The sequence below is a fragment of the Oncorhynchus masou genome, chromosome 15 (assembly GCF_036934945.1).
Source record: "Oncorhynchus masou masou isolate Uvic2021 chromosome 15, UVic_Omas_1.1, whole genome shotgun sequence".
Lineage (NCBI taxonomy): Eukaryota > Metazoa > Chordata > Actinopteri > Salmoniformes > Salmonidae > Oncorhynchus > Oncorhynchus masou.
The window spans coordinates 17,875,842-17,901,874 of NC_088226.1; the positions used below are offsets into that span (position 1 = coordinate 17,875,842).

At 45.0% G+C, this 26,033-nt stretch overlaps 1 protein-coding gene across 3 annotated transcripts in view; it reads right to left on the bottom strand.

Annotated features, from left to right (window-relative positions):
• Window positions 1-4,548: 4,548 nt before the first annotated feature.
• The window catches only part of LOC135555808 (insulin-like growth factor 2 mRNA-binding protein 1), a 57,999-nt gene continuing 36,514 nt past the window's right edge, over window positions 4,549-26,033 (bottom strand). The window contains exons 3-15 of one of the 3 annotated variants that reach the window (XM_064988555.1): window positions 12,520-12,568; window positions 11,488-11,539; window positions 10,683-10,737; window positions 9,199-9,486; window positions 8,748-8,882; window positions 8,418-8,540; window positions 7,425-7,560; window positions 7,090-7,206; window positions 6,748-6,864; window positions 6,186-6,260; window positions 5,750-5,881; window positions 5,424-5,537; window positions 4,549-5,250 (exon numbers count right to left, since the gene is read on the bottom strand). In XM_064988555.1, coding sequence (XP_064844627.1) covers window positions 5,086-5,250; window positions 5,424-5,537; window positions 5,750-5,881; window positions 6,186-6,260; window positions 6,748-6,864; window positions 7,090-7,206; window positions 7,425-7,560; window positions 8,418-8,540; window positions 8,748-8,882; window positions 9,199-9,486; window positions 10,683-10,737; window positions 11,488-11,539; window positions 12,520-12,568 — 1,558 coding nt within the window. In that variant the 3' untranslated portion in view covers window positions 4,549-5,085. Of the gene's footprint in view, window positions 5,251-5,423; window positions 5,538-5,749; window positions 5,882-6,185; window positions 6,261-6,747; window positions 6,865-7,089; window positions 7,207-7,424; window positions 7,561-8,417; window positions 8,541-8,747; window positions 8,883-9,198; window positions 9,487-10,682; window positions 10,747-11,487; window positions 11,540-12,519; window positions 12,569-26,033 lie in introns of all 3 variants that reach the window. The other 2 variants (XM_064988554.1, XM_064988553.1) reach the window with 2 other exon arrangements.

Genomic DNA, 26,033 nt, shown 5'->3' on the forward strand with positions numbered 1-26,033 from the left:
TTACTTAATTTTTATTTGAGCATTTTCAAATGTTAAACTTTTTTATGTCCTTTTTTAATTTGACCTTTACCAATTTTTTTCCTAAGAGGTAGATCAACAAAGAATTTACATGGTTACAGGTATCGTTCCCCTTGATTGAGGAAGTCAAAACAAAGGGAGAGATGGAAGAGGGGCAGAGCTGGAGGAGGACTGTGGGAGGAGGAGGGTGGGACACTGGGCATCAGGACCTCAAGGTGAGGGCCTATGGGGGAGCTGGTTATCTGAAGAGGTCACAAGGAGAAATGTGGAACAGGCACAGAGTGTGGTGAATCTAACGAGGGATAGAAGCAATTTCAGGGCCCTTGGGTTCTCATTCAAGAGAGAGCGAACAACCCTGCTCCACCAAAAGAGCCGCAAGGGTTTAGTTTCCCATGTATTCACTTTGTTCCAATCCTCAGTGCCCCCTTATCACTCAAACCAACATGTCCCAAGCCTTATGGGGATGCCCATAATAGACCCAGTCACTCCCCACACATAGTCCTCTCCTGCCCTGCTCCTGCACCCCACTTCACTCTCTGTATCTATTGTTATTTTTACAGTCCCAACTCAAAGCTGTAGAGGTAAAAATTAAAAAATAAATTAAAGTGAATGAAAGAAAATACTGTAACATGCACTGTTTGCTCTTGTCTGGTTGATAAAAACAATCTTATGGCTAAGTCTTGAGGTAGCGTTCCCAGTTATGTGTGAGGTTTGTCTCATCTTTGTAGCACACATCTATGATGTTTCGTTTAAGTGAAGACCAGAGTCTACCAATGAGGAAAAAAACATTGTGGTGTGCATCTTTGTTTCAGTAATCATAGCCGTCATTACGAAAGCTTGAATCTGTCGTCAATATGCTAAGCTACAAGCTTTGATGGGTAGTTTCAAAATAGTTGTGTCATATTGTTGTGGGTTTGTTTTATAAGTTCGATAATCAACAGTCCACATGCCAAATGTTGACCATGAATATAGCTTGTCGACATATCACTCAAATTGCATAAAAAAGGACTTCATTTTAGAGATTTAGAAAATTTTGTTTGTGGACACAATTGTGAGCCATTCGCTTTGCCACAGACAACGAGCATGGATTTCATGTTATAGTGCTTCAAAAGTGTGAGGGCTGAAGACTAAGCCACTCAGTGAACAGACCAGGTGTCATCCATTACAGATAAAACCAAATTCTTATTCTTTCTCTTTTTGAGTACTAAAACTTGTTTGGCACAGTTATTACTTACATCCATGTAATGCGTTACATGTTAGTATTTTGTCTTTATTTAGTAGCTGTTTATGAGATCTGTGCATTAAAAACATGATTGGAAGAAAAGAAGGTAATCAACTATTTTTCCAAACTAAAGCAACGGAAACAAATTGAAAAAAGTATATGTAATAAAACTAGAAACATCTGAACAGAAGTGAGAAAACGAACACAATCGAGGCCAGCGTAAGAGAGGGTGGAGGACTCCGTAGTTCCCCTCAACTCCCAAAAATGAAATGATTTTTTAAAAAGGTCCTCCTAGTCCTGTGGAGTACAGAAAAGTACAGATAAAATCCTGGTAGTAAGAGAGTGTGAGTTGAAGGATCTTAAACCAGGGTGGTGAGATAGTGAAAGAAGACTAGAGGGGAGGAGGTTACGTGTGTGACGTTAAGTCCACTTTGACTGGACTATATGGTGTACAGTTGCATTTCCAGTGACCTAACACAAATAGGCAATTCTTGTACATCAAACAAGGGTACGCTATTTGTCTGTCAGTCTCTGACATAGTAGATAAGTCCCTCCCCCGCTTTCCACAAAAGATTGGCCCATCTCCCGTCACTCTTCTACACCTCCCTTACTAAATTGCATCAAGTTAGAAAAGTCCTGGAGGTTCTCGGTCATTTCAATATTTAGTTGTTTACATTATTCAATTAGTGTAACAGTTCTTAACCAGATGTCATGTCCAAATAAAGCTTGCTGTATACAAAAAAAAAAAAAAAAAATGGCTGCAGTCTGAATAATCCAAAATAGTGTGTCTTGGTGTTTGTGAACAGAGCACTATGGGTCGGAAAGAGACGGAAACTTCTGAGGAGCATTTACCCCACATGATGATGGAGTCATATGCTCCTTTCATATGCTCATTGCCAAGGAGACCTTTAAACATGTCAAATCAGCTCTTGCCATGGCGAAACAAGAAGTTGCCGTCTCTTGAAAAAAAATGGAAGCATAAACAGTAGAATAGACTTTCACCTGTCGATGGTGAGAAAGTATGTTTCAAAGCCGCTGGCCAGTCTACTGGATGTGTTTAGTGAATAGCTCAGGCTGTGGAAATGATGCTATCTGGCAGTGTCAATCAGTGACCTGGCACGTTTTACTCTTCGACTTTTCCATCATTTCTCATCATTTCCCCCCCCCCCCCATAGTTATTTCAAAAATACAAAAGTCTGGTGATCGGTTTCCTTTTACATCTAATGAACAGGTTGAATCTATTTATTTGATGCATTTCTTTCAACTTCCTTGCTTTCTGCTCCCATTTTTAAAAGGTTTTTGAACACCCCTCTGTCTGTTGAAAGACAAACCGAGTCCATAGGTTCTCTTTCTACTTTTTTCTGCTTTTTTTACACCCCACCACTTCCCCCGCAAAAAAATGTAACACTTAAAACCAAGAAACAAAAAAATCACTAACACACCCAAACCCACACGCTATCACACTCACAGATCTGTGAGTGTGGGGAGGGCTGAGGCTTATTGGTCAGTGCACAGAGCTAATAAATATTCACATTCAGTGTTTTCAGAGCAAGGGGACAGATTGAATGCCCTTCAGTCTTCCATCAACATTTATCTGGCACAGCACTAAAGATGGACTGCAACATGTAAGTAAACATTCTGCGCATTAAGATGATGTCATCATGAAACAGACAAGAGGGCCTTGGATACACAGTGGTCAAAGTCATATCATGGGAATTCTGCCTCAAAAACCTATCCTGTCATGCTGTCAGTATTCTAGTTCAGCAGTATAACAAATTATAGCTTGTATGACAAACATATATAATCATAAATAACCTTTTGACCATGTCAAAAACATAATTACCGGCACCTGATCATAACCCACACCCATGGTGTGGTATGGACCAACATGTGCCCAGAGACCCTCTTGACTAACAGCGCCATTTCCCATTGGCCAATACTCTGATTTTAAAGACCGAATGCTCCAATCATACTTCAGAAGAGCCAGAGGCTGCCCCCAAAGCAGGCATGACAACACATGACATGGTCCTCTATCACTTGGCCATTGTTGGCTAATTTCACTTTCTCTTCTGGGGCATCACCTCTGGGTCATTCTGATTTTCAAAATAAAAGTCACACAAAAAAAAACAGAAAAAAATAACCAAAGCAACAAGACAAAACCTAAAAAATGTATTTATTTTTTCTTAAAAAAATAAAAAATATTCAGGACTTTCAGCTTTATATAAAACACCAGCAAGCAAAAAAAAAGTTAGGAATACTGAGGTAACAATACCCTGAGGTAGGTTTTTATTTTTAATTTCATTTTATCTAATCTTTTCTAGTAACGGTGAGAGCGCCCCATGCTTCTACCCCTCCTTCATTAGGTGGGGTCTGGAAGCGTCACCAGCAGGCCTTCAGCGGAGGGGGGAGAGAGAGAGAGAGAGGAAGCCATCCCTACTAACTGTTATTACCTTTCCATCTAAAGGCAAGGACTGTGGATCAACTCACCTGACCAATGCAGTCGTGGTCCTCAAAGACTGCTGTGTGTACTGTTTTTGATTCCATCTAGTCTCCAAACTCGTATGTGACTTCAGTACGTGTGGGCCCAATCCTGCTTGGTATCAAATTAAACAATAGATTTCGTTTTTGACGTTTTCATAGATCCAATAAAACGAAATCCAGAACACACAGGGGTTTCCAAAGAACCGGTTTGGGTCTAAATTGGGTCTGAGCATGAAAAAGGCAACGAGCAAAATCAAATAAGACCTCTTGCCTGTCAGTCATTGCAGGACTGCTACACAGTATTTCTCCTTGCCCTCAATTCATTCTCCCGAGGGACTTGGGTTAACTCACATATCATATATATATAAAATATGCCGTTTAGGCGTGGGCCGCTCGCCAGCGAGCATGGCTAGCTAGTTTACGGTCGTTCTCGTTCCGCGTCTCGGAGCTAAGCCTCTGCAATAGAACTGCAGGACTAGCCGCGGCCTCCACGCTCTTACTGATCTCTCACTGCTCCGACCACCAGACGCCTATCGGGACCTCAGGAACAAACAGTGTCTTGGAAACGAGGCCGACCTGAGTCTCGAGGCGACCCCAAAAGGCAAGGCGATTGAGCGCAACATTTCATTACATTTCATGAAGATTCTATTTACAACCTCATATTATTCTTTTTTTTCTTCTTAGATTTCTATGAAGGAGTCAAAGAGCAGTGTTAACAACTGCGGCCCCTCTGCTGAACTTTCATTGGCTGACGAAGGGTCACTTAATCCATGACCCCGCCCCCACTGCAATGGCTTCCCCGCCCCCACTGCAATGGCTTCCCCGCCCCCTCTCCCGGCTCCCGATCACTGCATTCTATTAATAATACCTCTGAATAAACATTTCTATACATATATCTTTATCTTTAAAAAAACCACCCTTAAAATATAGGACTGGCTGGAGATGGTTAAGAGCTCAGTATGGGTTTAGTATCAAGTAGGCTGGCCTATCCAAGTGTGATCAGGGAAAGTAGTCGCTCTCCATATGAGGAGAACCAAATGACCCCCATTGGTGTGTGAGAGAGAGAGACCCTCTCTGAAACACACAAGGACGCCTCTATCTACCACCTCCTCCAAACAACTCACCATTCCCAGTCAGTCGCTCTGGCCTGGCATCTGGTCTCTGTTTTCTCTAAGTTTACTTTACCTCTCTTTTTTTCCTCTCTAAACTTTGTCCTCTCTCAGGTGTTTCCTCTCTCTGACTCAGTTTGACTCGCATCTCTCCTGTCTATCGCTGGGTCCGTGTGTCGCTCTCTTTTATACGTCCATTCATCTATCCTCCGTTCGTTTTTCTGTCTGTCTGTCCGGTAAGGTCCCTCTGCCCCGTCACTTTCTCTGGGGCCGGGGCTCCTGTGCCAGTCCCTGGGAGGGCCCCATCTCAGACAAGACCTGTGGGTGTGGCCCCTGGCGCTCCCCCTGGCGCTCCCCCATGCCTCCTTTCTGCTGCTGCCTGACCTGCGTAAGAATGTCCCTGATCTTCCTTTGGGCCAACTGCAGGAGACAACAACATATGAGTGAGCATGTGAGAAGACTGAAGAGTACTGGAGAAACTGTTGACGGAAATGATGAGGAGAGGTTGGGGCCTCTTCAAATCTTGGTAGGTTCTATATAGCCAAATCCTATAGGCGGCTTATGAAAGAGAATGAGGACTTGGAGATCCTCACCTGGCTTGCGTAGAAGTGGCCGATGATCTTGACAATAACCTGGTCATTCTCGTCGGGGGTCTGTTCGCGAGGGACCACCACCTCAGCTGCAGTGAGGTTCTGTAGCTCATTCACCTGAGGAATAAAGACGGTTTTGTTAGTGATTTGCACTTAGATAAAACTAAGATGGCTGTTTATCGTGATTAGTGGTCCTATGCTCGGTTATTCTAGCTCAGGAGAGGATGGCCACAAAGGACATAGAGGAACAGAATTGATTGTAACACAGGGTACAAAAAGAGAAAGGGATGCAACCTGAAAAGGACCTAGAGAAGACCCTTTACACTCACCGTCTTTCCGCCTTTCCCGATGACTCGGCCGGCAGCGGCAGCAGCTACCTTGATGTGCGTCTCCAGCTTCACTTCCTCCTTCGGCCCAAAGAAGTTTTCCTCCTTCAGTTTGCCATAAATCCTGCCCTGAGCCTGAGGTGGCAACAAAGAAAGTTTGACATCAAAAAGTAACTATACCCATGGCTTGACGTGTGACTTCAACAGGGATTTGGAAGGGAAAAAGAGAGCATGAAGGAGAGGAAGAGTGTAAGGCTAAAAGTAGGGAAACACAGGTTGGAGGAGAGGAAACGGATGAGGGATGAGGCAGGACAGGCAAGCAGAGACCACACACACAACAAAAGATGCAAACACCAAGAAGAGGGCTCCCAGTTCTGAACACTATGAAAAACAGAGGCTGAAAAAGAGATTGTCTTATCATGCTCCCATTCTACTGTACCTTGAACTGGGCCTCAGGTGGGCCGGTTACAATGACCATTCGCATCTTGGAGTCTGGAGCCTCAGCTGGGGCAATCTGGCAGGGGAAAAGATATGAAGGTCAACTTAAACCACATAGATAGAGGTCTGTAGCACATGCAAAACTGACTCCTCAGCCTGATGTCTCCCCACTTTTGCCAGTGAATAGCGAACTTTGCGAATGGCAAGATGCTTCAGGAGGGTGGTCACGTGTGCTAGCAAGGCAGAGGTCCTGAGTTTGAGCCAGGTATGGGCCAAATCAGAAGGAAGTGTTTTTTCAAATCAGTTTCAGAGCAGTGATGGAATGCACTATTTACATCAGCTTGGTGTATTATCTTTCCTCATTGACTCCTTGTGTGAGCAATTTTTTATTACCTTTATTTAGAACAAATTCTTATTTTCAATGACGGCCTCGGAACATGGGCAGAACGACAGATTTGTACCTTGTCAGCTCGGGGGTTTGAACTCGCAACCTTCCGGTTACTAGTCCAACACTCTAACCACTAGGCTACCCTGCCACCTGTGTATCCTAGTAAATTTCTCACCTTGATTGATGCTCCAGCGAAGCGGCTCAGCTGTTTTATATGCTCTCCCTTCTTGCCAATAATAGCTCCTACCGCCTGGGCCGGGATGTACACATGGACTGTCTCCTGCTCAGGGGCCTGTAGGGTGACATGAAACAGTTACAGCTGTATCACAACATGACCACAGCCCAACCAATATCTGACCCCGCTGATCTAGAGGTTATTGCCACACCATAACCCAACCCTGAGACAGACAGAAGTCATGTTTGTGAGAGCTAGCATCAGCGTTTGCAAACACAGCAAACTGAGCTGAAGCTCAATGACTGGAACCCAACTAGCTTAGATAGAAGCCTGTGAACTTACCCCAAAAGAGCCGTAGGGGGATGCAGAGTTGCCTGGTGGGGGAGGGGGCATGGAACCGGAAGGGGGGAAAAGTCCAAGTGCTCCAAGGTTCAATCCGGGAATCAGATGAGTCTGTTGCTGGAGACAAGAAGCAGGTAAGTGCCAAAGGAACTGAACTGAGAGTGCATGATAGTTTGAGTGCATGTGACAATGACTGTATGTGCATTTCTCGCTATTAAAGTCAACAAATACAGGTGGAAACCTAAAGTGCCAGGGCCAGGGGAAAGATCTATGTGAGAGACCATTGTGCTTTGAAGAGAATTGGAGGCCAGTAACTTTACTGAGCATTGACTCACATTCATGGCGGCCATGTCATTGTCATAGGCCTCACGCACTTTCTTCATGATCTCTGTCTCGGCCAGACAACAGGCCTCGATGGGTCCCTTCACTGTGATGGTCCTCTCTGGGTTGTACACGGTCAGGTCCTGGAGTCTGCACAGGTGCGGAGGGAAAGAAGAAGAGAGGGTGGGAGAAGTGAAAGAGAAGGAGAAGAGGAAAGAGGGAGAGGTCAGGTGGAAAAGGAGGAAGATAAGAAACAGGAAGAGTGGGTAGAATAAGAAAGAAGAAGGGGAGAGGAGCAGAGGGAGAAAAAGAACAAGGAACGCTGTTAATCAAGTGATCATTGGAGACTACACTAATTAAGAAACCACTCAGTACATATAGTTCTATTTTTTTACCCCTTTTTTCTCCTCAATTGGTAGTTAAAGGCTAGTCCCATCACTGTAACTCCCATACAGACTCTGGAAGAGGCAACGGTCGAGAGCCATGCATCCTCCAACACACAACCCCACCAAGCTATTTTTGACATACTGCTCACTTAACTCGGGAAGCCAGCCGCAACAATGTGTCGGAAGAAACACTGTACACCTGGCAACCGTGTCAGCGTGCATGCGCCCGGCACGCCACAGGAGTCACTAGAGCATGATGGGACAAGGACATCCCTGCCAGCCAAACCCTCCCCTACCCCGGACGAGGCTGGGCCAATTGTGCACCGCTTCATGGGTCTCCCGGTCACGGCCGGCTGCAACACAGCCCGGGATTGAACCTGGATTTGTAGTGACACAGCTAGCACTGTGGAGCAGTGCCTTAGACCGCTGCGCCACTCGGGAGGCCCGTACAACTGTACAATTAATCAGTCTCAGTCATTAGATATAGTCATAGGTTTCAATCACATGGTGCATGATCTTTCCTAATTGACCGTGGCAGCTCTGCGTAAACATAACCAGGGACCTGTGTGTTTCATGATGTGTGTAGATGTGTGTGTATGTTTTTAGATGTGTGTGACTAACGGAGAGATGGTAATCTTGGTGTCGGTGTCCTGCTCCACTTTTTTCAGGTTGCGCCCCTCCTTGCCGATCAGTCGGCCTACAAAGTTATTGTGAGCCAGGATCTTCAGGGGTACTTCTTCAGCACTGAGAGGATGAGGAGAACACAGTATGAGATTAAACACAGGAGAAAATCCCAATATACCGTTTCCTAACTGTATGCATAAAAGTTCACCCCAAGCACAATTGGAGATATCGTTTTTTAATGGGAAAAGTTACAAAATAGCTGGAGGGTCACTTTAAAGTTTTCACACTGTGCAGGGTTGACAGCTGCTTCATGGACACTGCACTCACGTCTTGGTGTCCTTAGCCTCCTGTTGCATGATGTCCAGGATCATACGGCAGGCAGAGGAGCAGCCCTCAGGGGTGGAGTGGATGCTGATTGGTTTCTCAGCGGCGCCGGCATTCTCTTTGCGATGGACGTCAATTCTAGCAGGGACGGAAAACGCAGGAAAGTCCGTTTGGCCATACAGTATAGTGTCCACAAACAGGTGGGCTGGGCACTTTTGGTTTGTTTAAATTCAATTGAAAGCCCTTTGGGTTGTGCAATGCTCCCAGTACCTTTTCATACTCACTTTCAAAACATTAACAAAGATGGGATGTAAAAGCCTCATATCAGTAATGGCTTTGCTCGGTCTATTCTAGCAACATGTTCTCTTTTAGAGGCCATACCGGTGACTTGCACTTACTTGATCTGGTTCACTGGTACTCATCGGTTACTTGGTCAAGTCATATTGGTACTCACTTGCTCTGGGTTTGTTTGGTGATGTTGCGGATGGTGGCACCCTCCTTGCCGATGATGGCCCCCACGTATTGGGTGGGCACCAGGAGTCTGAGGGGGATGTCAGCGTGCTGGTGTTTTGAAGGCATGCCTGAGCCTGGGGAACCTCCACGGGGGCCGCGGGACCCGTAACCGGGGCGACGACTGTTGTCCTGGCCGCGTTGGGAGTCGACATCGGACGTCTCATCTGGGATGTAGGAGACGCGCAAGGAATTGTTCTCAAACTCGTAGCCGTTCAGCTTCTGGATAGCCCTGGGAGAAGGAGGTGGATGTTACATTTCACATTTAATCACACATCGACAATATCAACAAAACTAGAAATGGTCGTTTATAAGGATGACGAAAGAGAAAGAAAGAATTCCTGTGGTTTGTGTCATTTATCCATGAGGTTTTCTGAAAACATTTTTAAAATGAGTTTTATATGATTTGACTGAAATAAAGTGGACCTTGAAAGCCAAATGTCTCAAAATAATGCTTTTCTTAAGTGAAACCTTCTACTATGGCCAAATTCATCAGCTGCATGTGTGTAGTTCATCTTTAATATCTTTGATCATTTTTGTTGCAGCGCAGCGCAATCCCCAACTGCAGTCCTACTATCATACCACTAGAGGTCAAGCGAGTGATATTATATATATATATATATATATATATATATATATATATATATATATATATATATATATATATATATATATATATATATATATATATATATATATATATATATTCACTAAATATACAAAAGTATGTGGATACCTGTTCAAATTAGTGGATTTCAGACACACCCGTTGCTGACAGGTGTATAAAATTGAGCACACAGCCATACAATCTCCATAGACAAACATTGCCAATAGAATAGCCTTACTGAAGAGCTCAGTGACTTTTAACATGGTACCATCATAGGATGCCACCTTTCCAACGAGTCAGTTGATCGAATTTCTTCCATGCTAGAGCGGCCTCAGTCAACTGTAATTTTTATTTTTTAAACGGGTAAGTTGACTGAAAACACATTCTTTGCTTATCTATTGTTCACCTAATACCTATTTTTTACTTAAAAATGGCACTGTTGGTTAGGGCTTGTAAGTAAGCATTTCATAGCTGTGTTCGGCACACGTGACAAATAAACTTTGATTTGATTTGAGTGTTCAAATATTGAAAAAACATTTGGACATAATTTAGCCCTATACGCTTTGTTCGTATGATCCTCTGTAGCTCAGTTGGTAGAGCATGGTGCTTGCAATGCCAGGATAGTGTGTTTGAGTCCTGGGAGGTCAAATGTATGCACTCATGACTGTAAGTCCCTTTGGATAAATGTGTCTGCTCAATGGCCTATATATATATATTATATGGACACAAAAACATTCAGATGAGCAAGGTGTGAAAGGATATGGAGTGGGTACATTTGTAAGTAGAGATATAGAAAATATAATGTACTATGGGAGACTTACTGTCTGGCATGTTCCCGAGTTCCATATGTGACATTGACCACCGCAGTCTCACTATCTGTGTTCACTAAGAAAAGCAGCCAGAGTGAGAGGAGAGGGGACGAGAGAGAGATGCAAGGAGAGAGAGAGAGGAGAGAGGAGGGGAGATTGCATAAGTCAGAGGCTATAAACCCACCTCCTTTCCATTTCCTGAACAGTTGAGCACTGAGAGTTATTGATATTGATTGACCTATGACAGAGCATGGGATATCCCATTGATCAAACCTGATTCGCTGACAGAGAAGGACTGAGAAGCAGTGATTTACAACTGACATAAAGACTTCCCTCTCGCATTGTTTCCGGTAGACTGGTATACTCAAGCTATTTCTTAATGAGCTGTATTCACGAAGAGAGGTGCTTGGACTACAGAAGGAATGTCAGAACTCTGATCATAAAGCGCCTCAGAGTAGGAGTGCCTCTTAGATCTTAATGACTAAGATTACCTGGACAGGTAGGACCTGATCCTAGATCAGCACTCCTATTCTGAGACGCTTTATGGATATGCTTTTGTTTTGTAGCTCAGATGGATATGTAAGCAGATCCGGTCAGGTCTCAGGGATAGAAAACAGTGAGTGACATTTTTGCGGTGCAAAAGCATTGAGCAAAGTGCAAAGAATTACTGTGAATCTCATTATAATCTCGCCCAGTGAGTGTGTAAAGGAAGCCTTATCATTGGATTTGCAAGTGAGATGTTCAGAGCGGAGTCTGACTGGTTATGAAAAGGACAGAATAACTCTATTTTTCCCCAGAGGTAACTTTAGTATCTTACCTTGTTCGTAGTTCTCAACGGTTCCATATTGGGCCAGCAGACCATCCAGCACCTAGGGAGGGGAGAACACAATTTCATTATAGTTGTGTTACAACATTTGCACCTAAACTGGGTTTCTGCAATGTTCTGTTATTTGTCTCATGTGCTACATCAGTGTAAAGCAGTTCCAGTCCTCAAGGGTCAAAGTGTCTGCATCATTTCAACCTGCCACCTAAGTGATTAGTGTAACTGACAGGAGAGAGATGCTTCCCTGGTCTACTTATGTCCTGTGTAGCTCTGTAGGTAGAGCATGGTGCTTGCAATGCCAGGATAATGGGTTTGATTTCCGGGACCACCCATACGTATAATTGTGGCACCCACTACTGTATGTCACTTGGATAAATGGCTATGCGGCTGTCCAGAAGCTTGGTTTGACTTCCCTGCTGTTTCTACCTCTGACATTGGGCCTCGTTTTGTTTTATTCCATGCTGTACTGTGGCTCACGTGCAGGGCTAGAACATGGGTGGAGAAACGTTACCCTCATGTGGCCAGCTAGGGAAGTTACACGCTGCGCTGCACGAGAGCGCCCGTCAGGACGGAGTGGAAAGAAAGAGAGGGAGGGAGAGAAAGAGAGGGAGAGAGATAGAGAGAGAGAGAGAGAAAGCAAAAGAGCCCCGCCTTAGCAGAGACATGTGGCCTGTCTTCGTCCAGCTGTCAGCAGCAGCGTGCGCCGCTCGAAGCCCACGCCAGCACACACTCACACAGACACACACAATAAAGACACAAATGCACATACGAACACACACGCTCATGCCCGCAGCCATAGTTAATCTAAGTGCCTTTTATCCCCTTAACTCACTCACATCCCAGACGGTTAAACAGAACATTCTTTTCGGGAACATGTTTTTTTTTGATTACTTACCTTTGTTGTAGCAGGGACTAATCTATGCTTTTCCGTCTCAAAGTAACACCAACTGGTTGAGAGACACTAACGGACCATTGATACATTTTGATATGGTGAAACTATGTCCTGGTCAAACCAGGGGCACTCACCTCCCACTGCAGGTGTGGAGGAATGTTTCTGATCTGGAGTTTCCTGGTCCTAGGAGAGAGTGAAAGAGAGAAAGAGAGAGTGAAAGAGAGAAAGAAAGAAAGAAAGAGAGAAATACTATTCGAAAATATTCAACTCAAACAATCCTGTAAAACATTTACATATTTTATGCAGTCAAATGGATTTGGTTAAACTATTACCTGTTGTGTGGTTATACTATATTATACAATGGGTGGTTCTAATCCTGAATGCTGATTGGATGAAACCTCATTCCAGCCGGTGTCTATTCCACAAGTTACCACCGGCTAAATCTAGGACATTAAAATGCCTATTTACTCTGTTCCAGCTGACTGCGTAATCCACTGTCTCATCTCCCCAGCCAGGCAATTTATATACTTAATCTCCACTATAAAAAGCATCTAGACATTATCTTAGATTTCTTTTAGACTAACATTTAGTTTTCAACAGCGGAGATTTGTATGAACCTCGCTGTCTCTCCAACATTTGCAACATTTTTCAATATTGAAATTCAATCTCCAGCTGTCCCATAATAATGAACGTGTCGGGAGTCGGGACAAGACAGACAAGCAGGCTGCGTTTCTCAGCCAGTCTAAATCATGAATCAGCTGGCATAATTTTTTATAGATATAAACAACTGTCAATTGAAAAAATGGCAAATGAAACAAAGTGCAGCTAGTTTGCAGTCTTTCCAGCTTCCAGTTTGAAGTGATTGTGTTGTTGTCTAGTTCCTCTGAACAACAGCGTCCTGATGAGTGACCACCTTTTTTATGCCAGGTCAAATCGTGCCCCATTAGCTCATTGTTATGGATGTATCCAAATAACTGTCACGAGAATGCAAATGCAGTTACTTTGCTGTTATTCTGGCTGCATTTCTTGACATGACTGTAAGTTAGCCGTTGTTGGCTTGCTAGCAAGCAAGGGATAAGAACGTTGCCAGCCAGTATGGCAATAGAACAGACGACTGGGTTGTGTTGTAAATATTTTACTAGGCAAGTCAGTTAAGAACAAATTCTTCTTTTCAATGACAGCTTTGGAACAGTGGGTTAACTGCCTGTTCAGGGGCAGAGCGACAGATTTGTACCTTGTCAGCTCGGGGATTCGAACATGCAACCTTTCGGTTACTAGTCCAACGCTCTAACCACTAGGCTACTCTGCCACCCCATTTATCCTCCAAACACCAGTTTCTCAGGCATTATTACTCAATTAACCATCCAATTCGGAATATTTTTTATTGTAAACCTACATGGAAATTTACCAAACTGGTAAAACGTCATTCTTTATTTCATTGAATCAGCAGCATGATTGTGTTCTCTGGTTCGCAGTTCAGCATCATAAAATACCAGTGTATCACAGTTTGCCTGCAGCAACTGTGAGAGGAAAGAGCATCGGTGTCACTACTCCATATATTTTATATGTACAACTCCAATACTTTGAGCCTCTCAACTGAGAAGTCTGTGACCATAAAAAAAAATGATGAGCTCCATTGTACTGACCGCCAATGCTCCATTGAAAGTTATGACAAGCTGTCAAGAAAGACAGACAGACACACACGGTTGGCAGTCTTGTGTTTCAGGCTTAAACATCCTGGTTCAGTACACATGAGCAACGCTGAAAGTGTGTGTGTGTGTGTGTGTGTGTGTGTGTGTGTGTGTGTGTGTCTCAGCTCATCAGCATCTGCCAGCTTGCATATCCCGCTGCCTGTTGCTGGCCTGGACTCAGAGAGAGAGAGTCAAACTATTACGGAGTATAGTAGAGGGAGAGAGTGTGTGAGGGGGTTTGGCATTAAGCGAGAGAGAGTTGACTGCAGGGGAACGCATGCGAGAAAGGGACAGAGTGTCACAAGGCGCAAATAGGAGTGAGAGAGAAAGAACTGGAGCAGGGGGAGGACAACTGCCATAACAACATCAAGGTTCCCCAAAATACAAGAATAAACAAACAAGCTGAATAACTTATATATTGAACCACTCAGTACCAAAGTAGTACTCACAGATGTATTCAAAGATTTGGCCACAGAGAAGGCAATGTGGAGGAGATCAGGGGAATATAGAGAGGAGAGAAAAGAGGACAGGGAGGGGTAGCAGGTAGGTATTAGTAGCCTATCAAATTTTCCTGATTTAACCCCTTAGGATCTCTGTCTGGGAGTAGGATGACGTCACTCCTAGATGTAAGGTCGCATCTACCACCAGATTTTAGAGGGTAAGCTGATGCTAGATCTGTGTGCCTAAGGGCAACTGAAACACAGAGCTGGGAATTGGTTGCCAGCATCCTGATTGAAACTCTAGAGGGAGCTCTAATGATCTATGTGAGAGGTTGTGTGTGTGTTTGGTGTGTGTGTAGAGGAGAGAACGGGCGCCAGGGGTCATACGGGAGGGGCAGCTCACTGCTCTGCTGGTTTGTAAAGGGTTAATATGTGGCAGTCCCCTGGTGACCTCTGAACCCTAGTTTCCACACCCAGGAGAGACGCAACCCAATAAAAATTCCCTGCCTCGCCTCTCGGGCTCTGCACGACAAAACACATGGAAGGGCAAATCTAAGCTCATGGGCCTCAGGTAAATGACATTCTACACATATATTACCATAAAGCCACCCAATACAAACACGGCACAGGTTGTTTTCAAGAGCAGCAACATTCCGAAAGGTTTCAGGGTGGTGATGAGGCTAAGATGTTCCTGTTTCCTGTGCAACACGGTTGGATGGTAGTTCAGCAATGGGTTGAATGTGCTGTAACCATTAAGGCACTAACGACCCTTTAGCCACATAGAATGGTTCAGTTACTCAAAGGCCACCACAAAGTCTTGAAAACAAATAGTTTTGGCCATTTTGGGTAAACTTGTGAAAGCCACCAAATCAACAGCCAAGATCATGGCCGAGCTTCAGGCTTCACCACCCACGGTAGGCTATTTGTGAGGGGAGCAAGTGAGGGGGATGGGTGAGCCATTGAATTGAGATTTAGGCCTGGTGTGATGGGGGCGGGCTGGTCTGGGGGGTTAGGGGAGAATGTGGGATGGTGCAGTGAGCAGAACTACCAAGGCCACCAAGCTCCTGGTACTTTTCCTCCTCGGCGAAAACCCTTTTTCATCCATCAAAGTCCCTGTCCCGCAAATCAATACATCAATAGACGTAACCATCCACCCAACCCCCACATCTACATACTCCCCCACCCGACACTTAACTCACATTTGCCCCTTCAACCCCCCTCAACTATCGGCCCCACACCCACACCAACTGTTAAATTAAATGAACCTAGACAACACTGACCGCCAACTCCCAGGCACCTCATTGGCTGACGCCATGACGACAGGGGAGGGGAAGATGGGTGAGTGGCGAGGAGACAATATGGTTGCACCCATTCATCTGTTGTTGTTCTTCCCTTCAGGGGTGGTCTTCCCTCCACATGCTCTAGACCTCACATAGCAAATACTCCAAAAGGAACAAACATTTGAAATTCTTGAAAAACAAAGCTCAGCTGAAGCTTAAGGAATGTTTATGTCTGTGTTACTGACATTACATTTACATTTACATTTAAGTCATTTAGCAGACGCTCTTATCCAGAGCGACTTACAAATTGACTTTGTCCTTGAGGTAGCATCTAACATATATAGCTTGTGGTGGTACCAACAGGACAATGGGAGAAAGACGAGGGGCCTGGACGCTTAGAAGCCTCAAGCCCACAGCTTTGCGCTTGTGGGGTCAAATGGGAAGGGCCTTTAAGACTGATCAGGAGACTCTATTGGTCTGAAGGTGGGGGGGGGGGGGGTGAGACCATAGCATTGTCTCATAGGAGGGGCAAGGAGGAGTTAGTTTACCATGTGAAAGAATAGAATGGTCAGGGAATATAGGGTGGGGTGGGAGAAGCACAGCAGGTGGGAAGAATAGAGAGAGGGAAGAGAGAGAGAGAGCACACTCTGTAAAGGACAGACATCCCAAACATTGAAAATGAGGAAGAGTGAAAGTGCCAGGGAGCACGTTTCCTACAGACCTGTGATGAAGAGCGAAGGTGTGTTTGAATGTACGTAAGTGTGTACATGTTGTACAGACACTGTTTGGTTATGCAAGGGAAAATTGACTTGCGGGAGGTTTCGAAAGGTCCTAACTGAATAGCTTAACTCTCTGTCCTCCATTATACTCATGTCATCAATTTTGGTTCCTGTATATCTCTCCTTTGAAGATCTCTCCCGCAACATTTCATTCAAGGATAGGCCTCCACGGCAGGGGTCCCCAATTACATTCAGCCGTGGGCTGATTTGTCCTTGGTCGGGGTGCCGGGACATAGCTCTAAATCATTTATACACTGCAAATTGACCACAAGAATCCTTAACAGATACAGTATTTTACAAAAACACAATAATTTCATGCCTTGGTAACATTGGGGTACGATCACATATCCCTCTATTTACACATGGGAATACTTGGGAACAGATTTCAAAAATGTATTATCACTTGGAGCTCACTACTGTAAGTAATTTCGGATAAGAGAGTGTGCTAAATTACTAAAATGTAAATGTACTTACTATATAATTCCTGGCATTTTATGTCCAATAACGAAAATTACATAGATGTTGGAACATTGCTGTGGAGATTTTCTTCCATTCAGCCACAAGAGCATTAGTGAGGTCGGGCTCTGATGTTGGGTGATTAGGTCTGGCTCGCAGTCAGCGTTCCAATTCATCCCAAAGGTGTTTGATGGGGTTGATTGTGCAGGCCAGGGGCCTAGCCTTAACTATGAAAAACAGCCCCAGACCATTATTCTTTACAGTTGGCACTATGCATTGGGGTAGGTAGCATTCTCCTGGCATCCGCCAAACCCAGATTAGTCCGTTGGACTGCCAGATTGTGAAGCGTGATTCATCACTCCAGAGAAGGCGTTTCCACTGCTCCAGAGTCCCATGGTGGCGTGCTGTACACCATTCCAGCCTACGCTTGGCATTGCGCATGGTAATCTTAGGCTTGTATGCGGCTGCTCGGCCATGGAAACCCATTTCATGAAGCTGCGGGTTGCAACTGAGGACAGCTGATTTTTACGCACTACGTGGTTCAGCACTCGGCGGTCCCATTCTGTGAGCTTGTGTGGCCTGCTACCTCACGGCTGAGCCATTATTGATCCTAGATTTTTCCACTTCACAATAACAGCACTTACATTTGCCCGGGGCAGATCGACAAGGGCAGAAAGTTGACTAACTGACTTGTTGGAAAGGTGGCATCCTATGACAGTGCCACGTTGAAAGTCACTAACCTCTTCAGTAAGGCCATTCTACTGTCAATGTTTGTCTATGGAGATTGCATGGCTGTGCTTGATTTTATATACCTGTCAGCAACGGGTGTGACTAACTTGAAGGGGTGTCCACATACTTTTGTATATATATTTATTCCATCAGTCTTGAATGAGTTCCAACATATGCCGAGCACTTGCTGGTGGCTTTTCCTTCAGTCTGTGGTCCAACTCATCCCAAACCATCATAATTGGGTTGAGCTTGGGTGATTGTGGAGGCTAGATCTTCTGATGCAGCATTTCATCACTCTCCTTCTTGGTCAAATAGCCCTTACACAGCCTGGAGGTGTGTTTGGGTCATTGTCCTGTTGGAAAACAAATGATAGTCCCACAAAGCGCAAACCAGATGGGATGGCATATCGCTGCAGAATTCTGGTTAAGTGTGCCTTGAATTCTAAATAAATCACTGACAGTGTCACCAGCAAAGCACCCCACACCTCCTCCTCCATGCTTCACGGTAGGAACCCCACATGCGGAGATCATCCATTCACCTTCTCTGCGTCTCACAAATACACAACATTTGGAACCAAAAATCTGAAATTTGGACTCATCAGACCAAAAAAGCACTTGATGGTTTTTTGCGACTGCACTTAAAGAAACTTTCAAAGTTCTTTACTTTTTCTGGATTGACTGACCTTCATGTCTTAAAGTAATGATGGTCTGTAGTTTCTCTTTGCTTATTTGAGCTGTTCTTGCCATAATATGGACTTGGTATTTTACCAAATCTTCTATATACCACCCCTACCTTGTCACAACATAACTGATTGGCAAAAAAACGCAGTAAGAAGGAAATAAATTACTTCCAGCGCCGACAGAGATGGCCGCCTCACTTCGCGTTCCTAGGAAACTATGCAGTTTTTTGTTTTTTGGTTATTACTACATTGTAGGAACTAGAAGCACAAGCATTTCACTACACTCGCATTAACATCTGCTAACCATGTGTATGTGACAAATAAATTTGATGTGATTTGAAATTCTACAAATTCACTTTTAACAAAGCACACCTGTTAATTGCAATTAAATTCCAGGTGACTACCTCATGAAGCTGGTTGAGAGAATGCCAAGAGTGTGCAAAGCCCCCATCAAGGCAAAGGGTGGCTACTATGAAGAATCTCAAATCTCAAATATATTTTGATTTGTTTAACACTTTCTTGGTGACTACATGATTCCATGTGTTATTTCATAGTTTTGATGTCTTCAGTATTATTCTACAATGTAGAAAAAAGTTAAAATAAAGAAAAACCCTTGAATGAGTAGGTGTGTCCAAACTTTTTACTGGTAGTGTATATTTATTTATTCTCTTTTTTATTTTGCTCAGAAACCTTGGGGGCAAAAAGAAAAATCGCCGGTAGGCCGCCTATTAGAGAACTCTGCTCTACAGTATCACCTCACCATTTAATAAACAAACATAACTACAATATTCAAACCTTTACTTTCATACTGTATGTAGACTTTACAAATAAGGAACCACAAATGTAGAAAAAAAAACTTCCGGTGCCAAGTTCGGGCTCAATTGCGTAACACACACACCCTCAGATAATTTTACATAGGGGTAAAATCTACACAACCATACACACATGCATACACAGAGGAGGTGCAATTTTCACAGAGAGCTGTTACACAGGCATGCATATCGCCCTGGGTGGCTCGCCTCCCATTCCCATCAGGCCGTCTGTTTAGCATTGGAAAGGTCCCTAGAGCGCCCCCCCACCGGTGGCTCACCGATGCATGATGGGACAGTCTCAGCAGGGCTGGAGGACCCGGCCGTCCTCCCGGTGGAAGGAAAAAACAGTGAGGAGCATTCCATAGCCCATAATCATAAACACACACCCAGACGCCCACACATAACACACCAAGTCACACACCCACCAAGCATATTAATAACAAACACACCCACTCATCCGCACATGTGCATATTTGCACATACATCCGAATTAGTATTGTAAAAAAGTTTGTTTTTTTAATGTTTTTTTTTTAAACACACCCACACAGTCACTTAGGCTCCACACATTCACGTTTGAATACACACACACACACACACACACACACACACACACACACACACACACACACACACACACACACACACACACACACACACACACACACACACACACACACACACACACACACACACACACACACACACATATACACACACTATGTGTACTGAAAACACAAACACACCCACACCACAAGCATCAAGTGCATACAGACTTTGTAGATGCCCCTTGATTTACAAGATACAGTCGAAAACCAACAAAGGCACGCCATAAATGTAGGTCTGAACACACTTGCTAAAATAAAAGGGCACATAGATAAAATACTCATGACTATACTAACATACTGTAAACACCTACCAACACAAATACACACATACAAACTGTGATTATGTGATTAACTTGGCCTAAGTAACCCTTACAGTCCTTTTCATTTGAGAGTATAACTACAACAGACCATGGAGTTTTGAAAATGGAGGCCAAAATTTGTTTTAGCGAAGATGGCGTAGCCGAAGAATAGCGACAATTACACAACAGCAATACATATACAGTCTACCAAGCAAAGGGGCCCACGACAACTCAACCAACTCAGCGGAACGAAAGAAGTACACACACATGCTAACACACACATGTGCACCAGGGTAGCTGCAGACCTCCAAATCCCACCAAATTAACTATGTGGGGCCCATGGGCAAGGTGAAAGGTCAAGCAGGAAATGGAGCACACAGGAAGTCTCAGTCATGTAGCACCGCTTTGCCTTTTCTTTTTATCCAGAGCTACTTCCTGCCTAATTTCACCCTCTCGGTGGCTTGGCCAATCAGCAACCAAGCTCAGAGGATGATGGGGGAGTAGGGAATGAAATGCAGAGAGGGAGAGAGATAGAGAGAGCGAGCGAGAGAAAGAGAGAGAGAAGAAAAAAACAATAGGCTTCAAAGACAGCAGCTTGCCTTCTCTCCCTCTCTCTCCGAGCACTGCGCCCCTCCCCCACATGTACACACCCCCACTCCCAGCTAACTTCCTCTCAATGCATGTGGAGAGCAGAGGAGAGGGGCGAGAGATGGAGGAAGGGAAAGGGGTGGGGCCCTCAAAAAGGTGCCTCTTAAAAAATCAAATAAAACAGGGCTACTGATTAACGGCTCCTATGTACACTATTTCTGGCTCCGGGCAGAACTCTTTTGGGTTCAATGTAGAACCCTCTGGGGAAAGGGTTCTACCTGGAACCAAAAAGGGTTCTTCAAAGGGTTCTCCTATCGGGACAGCCGGAGAACCCTTTTAGGTTCTAGATAGGACCTTTTTGTCTAAGAGTCTATAGAGCAGTAGGGTAATGAGATTAAGCAGCGAACTGCCAAAGCCGTGATATATGTTGGCTCTGTACTACTGCTATAAAGCCCTTCAGTCAAAATGCTCACGTCTTCTTCCTATAGCTGTGACCTTATGCGTGACCTTATGCGTGTAGACGACATAATGTGTAGATTTTATCTGGTATTTACAACTTGATGCTTATTTCATTGCAACTATCCGGTGAATTTGACAATAAAACCTTATTGTTATTTGATTTTTTTTAATGAATTCATGTTTTGATTTCACATTAAAAAAGACCAGTCTGTCAACATTGACGTTGAGAAATAATTTCAACACACAATTTTTAGGGCTACATCCACAACCGGCGTGTTCGAACTTTGCATTCCACAAACGGTGCATTCAGAATGCCTAAAGTTGCAATGTTCGTATCAAACGCTAAATTCAATACTGTTTTTGTTTTGAGCGATAATTCAACATTTCAGCTTAGCTGAATAAACCTCACATCCCTACTAGCCCTTCTCTGCTGCCTACGCCCTTCAAAAGAGGTAGCAGTTTTTCTCAGGGACGCAATGGAACTCGAGCCTGAATCTCCACCATAAATGAAACCAAATCCACTCTCACCATACAAAGCTCAAAGGCTCCAGATAATAACTGTTACAACAAGGCCATACAATAGCAAGGGATGTAGTTTAGCAGCACCATAGCTTCTGCTCAGAGAGAACGATAGCGCTAAATGCGAATTGTAATCACTTAATTGAAAAGCTCATTCCAATAATTGGCTCATAAGTGTCTTGTTAGGTTGCCATACAACGTACACCCTAAAGCCCCACACTCCTCCTTCAATTTTCCCAAACGATGGTTGGGAGCCACTGTTGTTGCACCTCGATTTTATGATATTTTTACACAAAAAATAACTTGTTTATAGTAATGAAATAGTAAGACAGATGCAGATATTGCTTACCATTCAATCATACCTTGAGATGTGGTAGTATTGATAGTGATACAAACAAATATCTATTTTTAAAAATACTTCAAATCCTTAATCTCTAATTTTAGCAATATTAACAAAGTTCAACATGTTAAAGGAATGTTTTTGGTTTCAAGCGGTTTCTCCAGGGCATAGTAAGTTCTCCTGCAATGCAGGACATTTTCAAATTGGAGTGCATTTGAGGTTATAAAAGTCTTCTGAAGTTTGTCATTTCCACATTGAAATGTCAGCGTTGATTTTCCATTGAGAAAAATGCATCAACCCCTACAAAAATGTCCATTAATTATAATCCACATAATTATTCACATTTCCTGTTGTGCAGGATCATTTTCCTGCTGTAGCAAACTGACAACAAAAAAAATGAAGATCCTGTATGCACTGTACTGTAATGTGTGGGTCAACAGAGAGAGAGAGAGAGAGAGAGAGAGAGAGAGAGAGAACATGCGGGCTATTGAAGTAAATTAAAACCACTACACAAAGCCTAGTTAAGGAATTGGATCATTGTCCACCTTGGTGTTGGTGACTATGGGGAAAAGAAGAGCGACACTACAAAAACAGCCACCTTTACACACACACGCACGCGCACATGCACACGCACGCAAACGGTGGGATAGGGCAGTGTGTGCAGTGCAATGGCGATTGCGACCTCCGTGGATCTGTTTGGGAGATATGCAAATTGTAGTGGGTCTTGGGTGTCGGGTAAGGTGGAAGTGATCTGCCTCTCAAAGTACTGCATGATGACAGAAGCGAGCGCTACGGGGCAATAGTCATTCAGTTCAGTTACCTTCGCTTTCTTGGGCACAGGAAGAATGGTGGACCTCTTGAAGCACATGTTGACAACACTCGAATCAGCTGGTTTGCACATGCTCTGAGATCGCGGCTTGGGATGCCGTCCGGGCCAGCAGCCTTGCGAGGGTTAACACGCTTAAATGACTTACTCACGTCGGCCACGGAGACAGAGAGTACACAGTCTCCGTGAAGCTGTATGTTTACTTCGTCGTGTTTAGCTCGTCTGGGAGTGAGGCGGCGGTGTCCGTGACGTGTCTGGCTTTCCTTTTATAATCCGTGACTGTCTGGAGTTCCTGCCACATACGTCTCATGTCTGAGCCGTTGAATTGTGACTCCCCTTTGTCCCTGTACTGTCGCTTTACCTTTTTGATTGCCTCAAGGAGGTCGTGGATGGTCTGTTTGTGCAAGTCCATGTTCCCAGTCACCTTTCCATGGTTAACTGCGGTGGTTCGCGCTTTCAGTTTTGCGGGAATGCTGTCACCTGTCCATTGTTTTTGGCTTGGATAAGTTCTAATTTTCACATTGGGAACGAGATCCTTTATGCACTTCCTGATGAACCCAGTCGCCGTGTCAGTGTATACGTTGATACCATTCCCAGAGGTGACCCGGAACATTTCCCAGTCTGCGCGATCAAAACAATCTTGAAGCATAGATTCCGATTGGTCAGACCAATGTTGATCAGTCCTTTTCATGGCAGCTTCCTGTTTAAGTTTCTGCCTATAGGTGGGGAGGAGCAGAATTGAGTTGTGTTCTAAATTGCTGAAGGTGTCAAGCAAGGCTGTGGGTAACTGGTGAAAGGAGTCAGGCGCAGGAGAGCTGAGATGCGTGGACAAGGTATTTAATACAAGAAAATACCAGTATAAATACTATACTATGGAGCTGGAAAAATACCGGTACCCCGACATAAACGGAGTAAATAACATAACCCGGCAATAATATACCAGCCGTCAGATACAGCCTTACAATAAAACAAACACGCACACAATCATGGGGGAAACCAGAGGGTTAAATAATGAACATGTAATTGTAACGGCTTTCTTGGTGTGAAGGAGTGTCGGACCAAAATGCGGCGTGGCTATTGAGATTCATGTTTTAATAAAACAACTAAAACACAAACACTACAAAACAAGAAACGTGCAAAAAACCAAAACAGTCCTATCTGGTGCAACAAACACAAAGACAGGAACAATCACCCACAAACACACAGTGAAACCCAGGCTACCTAAATATGGTTCCCAATCAGAGACAATGACTAACACCTGCCTCTGATTGAGAACCATATCAGGCCAGACATAGAAATAGACAAACAAGACATCCAACATAGAATGCCCACTCAGATCACACCCTGACCAACCAAAACATAGAAACATACAATAAACTATGGTCAGGGTGTGACAGTACCCCCCCCCCAAGGTGCGGACTCCGGCCGCAAAACCTGAACCTATCGGGGAGGGTCTGGGTGGGCATCTGTCCACGGTGGCGGCTCCGGTGCTGGACATGGCCCCCACTTCACCGTAGTCCTCCCCCACCTTGTCCGCCTCCGTGACCTCCTAGCCACGGCAACCCTACTAAATAACACGGGACAGAGGGGCAGCTCGGGACAGAGGGGCAGCTCGGGACAGATGGGCAGCTCGGGATAGAGGGGCAGCTCGGCACTGAGGGGCAGCTCAGCACTGAGGGGCAGCTCAGCACTGAGGGGCAGCTCGGGGCTGAGAGGAAGCCCAGCACTGAGAGGAAGCCCAGCACTGAGAGGAAGCTCAGTCAGGCAGTTGAATCCAGCAGATCCCAGCTGGCTGGCAGTTCTGGCAGATCCTGGCTGACTGACGAATCTGGAAGAGTCTGGTTGACTGGCGGATCTGGAAGAGTCTGGTTGACTGGCGGATCTGGAAGAGTCTGGTTGACTGGCGGATCTGGAAGAGTCTGGTTGACTAGCAGATATGGAAGAATCTGGTTGACTGGCAGATCTGGAAGAGTCTGGTTGACTGGCAGATCTGGAAGAGTCTGGCAGATCTGGAAGAGTCTGACTGACTGGCAGATCTGGAAGAGTCTGGCTGACTGGCAGATCTGGAAGAGTCTGGCTGACTGGCAGATCTGGAAGAGTCTGTCAGATCTGGAAGAGTCTGGCAGATCTGGAAGAGTCTGGCTGACTGGCGGATCCTGGCAGACTGACGGCTCTGACTGCTCCACGCTGACTGGCAGCTCTGGCTGCTTCATGCTGACTGGCGGCTCTGGCTGCACCATGCTGACTGGCGGCTCTGGCTGCACCATGCTGACTGGCGGCTCTGGCTGCACCATGCTGACTGGCAGCTCTGGCGGCTTCTTGCAGACTAGCAGCTCTGGCAGCGCCTTGCAGACTGGCAGCGCCTTGCAGACTGACAGCTCCTTGCAGACTAGCAGCTCCTTGCAGACTAGCAGCTCCTTGCAGACTAGCAGCTCCTTGCAGACTAGCAGCTCCTTGCAGACTGGCAGCTCCTTGCAGACTGGCAGCTCCTTGCAGACTGGCAGCTCTGGCTGTTTCATGCAGACTGACAGCTCGGGCTGCGCTAAACAGGCGGGAGACTCCAGCAGCGCTGTAGAGGCGGTAGGCTCTGGCAGCGCTAAACAGGCAGGAGACTTCAACAGCGCAGGAGAGGAGGAAGGCTCTAGGTCTCCTACCTAGCGTCGCCATACTCCCTGTGAGCCCCTCCCCCCAAGATATTTTTAGGGCTGACTCCCGGGCTTCCAACCGCGTCACCGTGCTGCCTCTTCAAACCAGCGCCTCTCCGCTTTCTCCGCCTCCAGTTCTTCCTTGGGACGGCGATATTCTCCAAGCTGTGCCCATGGTCCTTTTCCGTCCAATATCTCCTCCCAAGTCCAGAAGTCCTGTGATCGCTGCTCCTGCTGCTGCCTTTGCTGTTTCCCGTTACCACACCGCTTGGTCCTGTTGTGGTGGGTGATTCTGTAACGTGTTTCTTCCAACTCCTCTTCTGATGAAGAGGTGGAACAAGGATCGGACCAAAATGCAGCGTGGTTAGTTAGATACATCTTTAATTAAGATGAAACATGAACAATACAAAACAACAAACGTGGAAAACCGAAACAGCCCTATCTGGTGACAGGAACAATCACCCACAAAACACACAGTGAAACCCAGGCTACCTAAATATG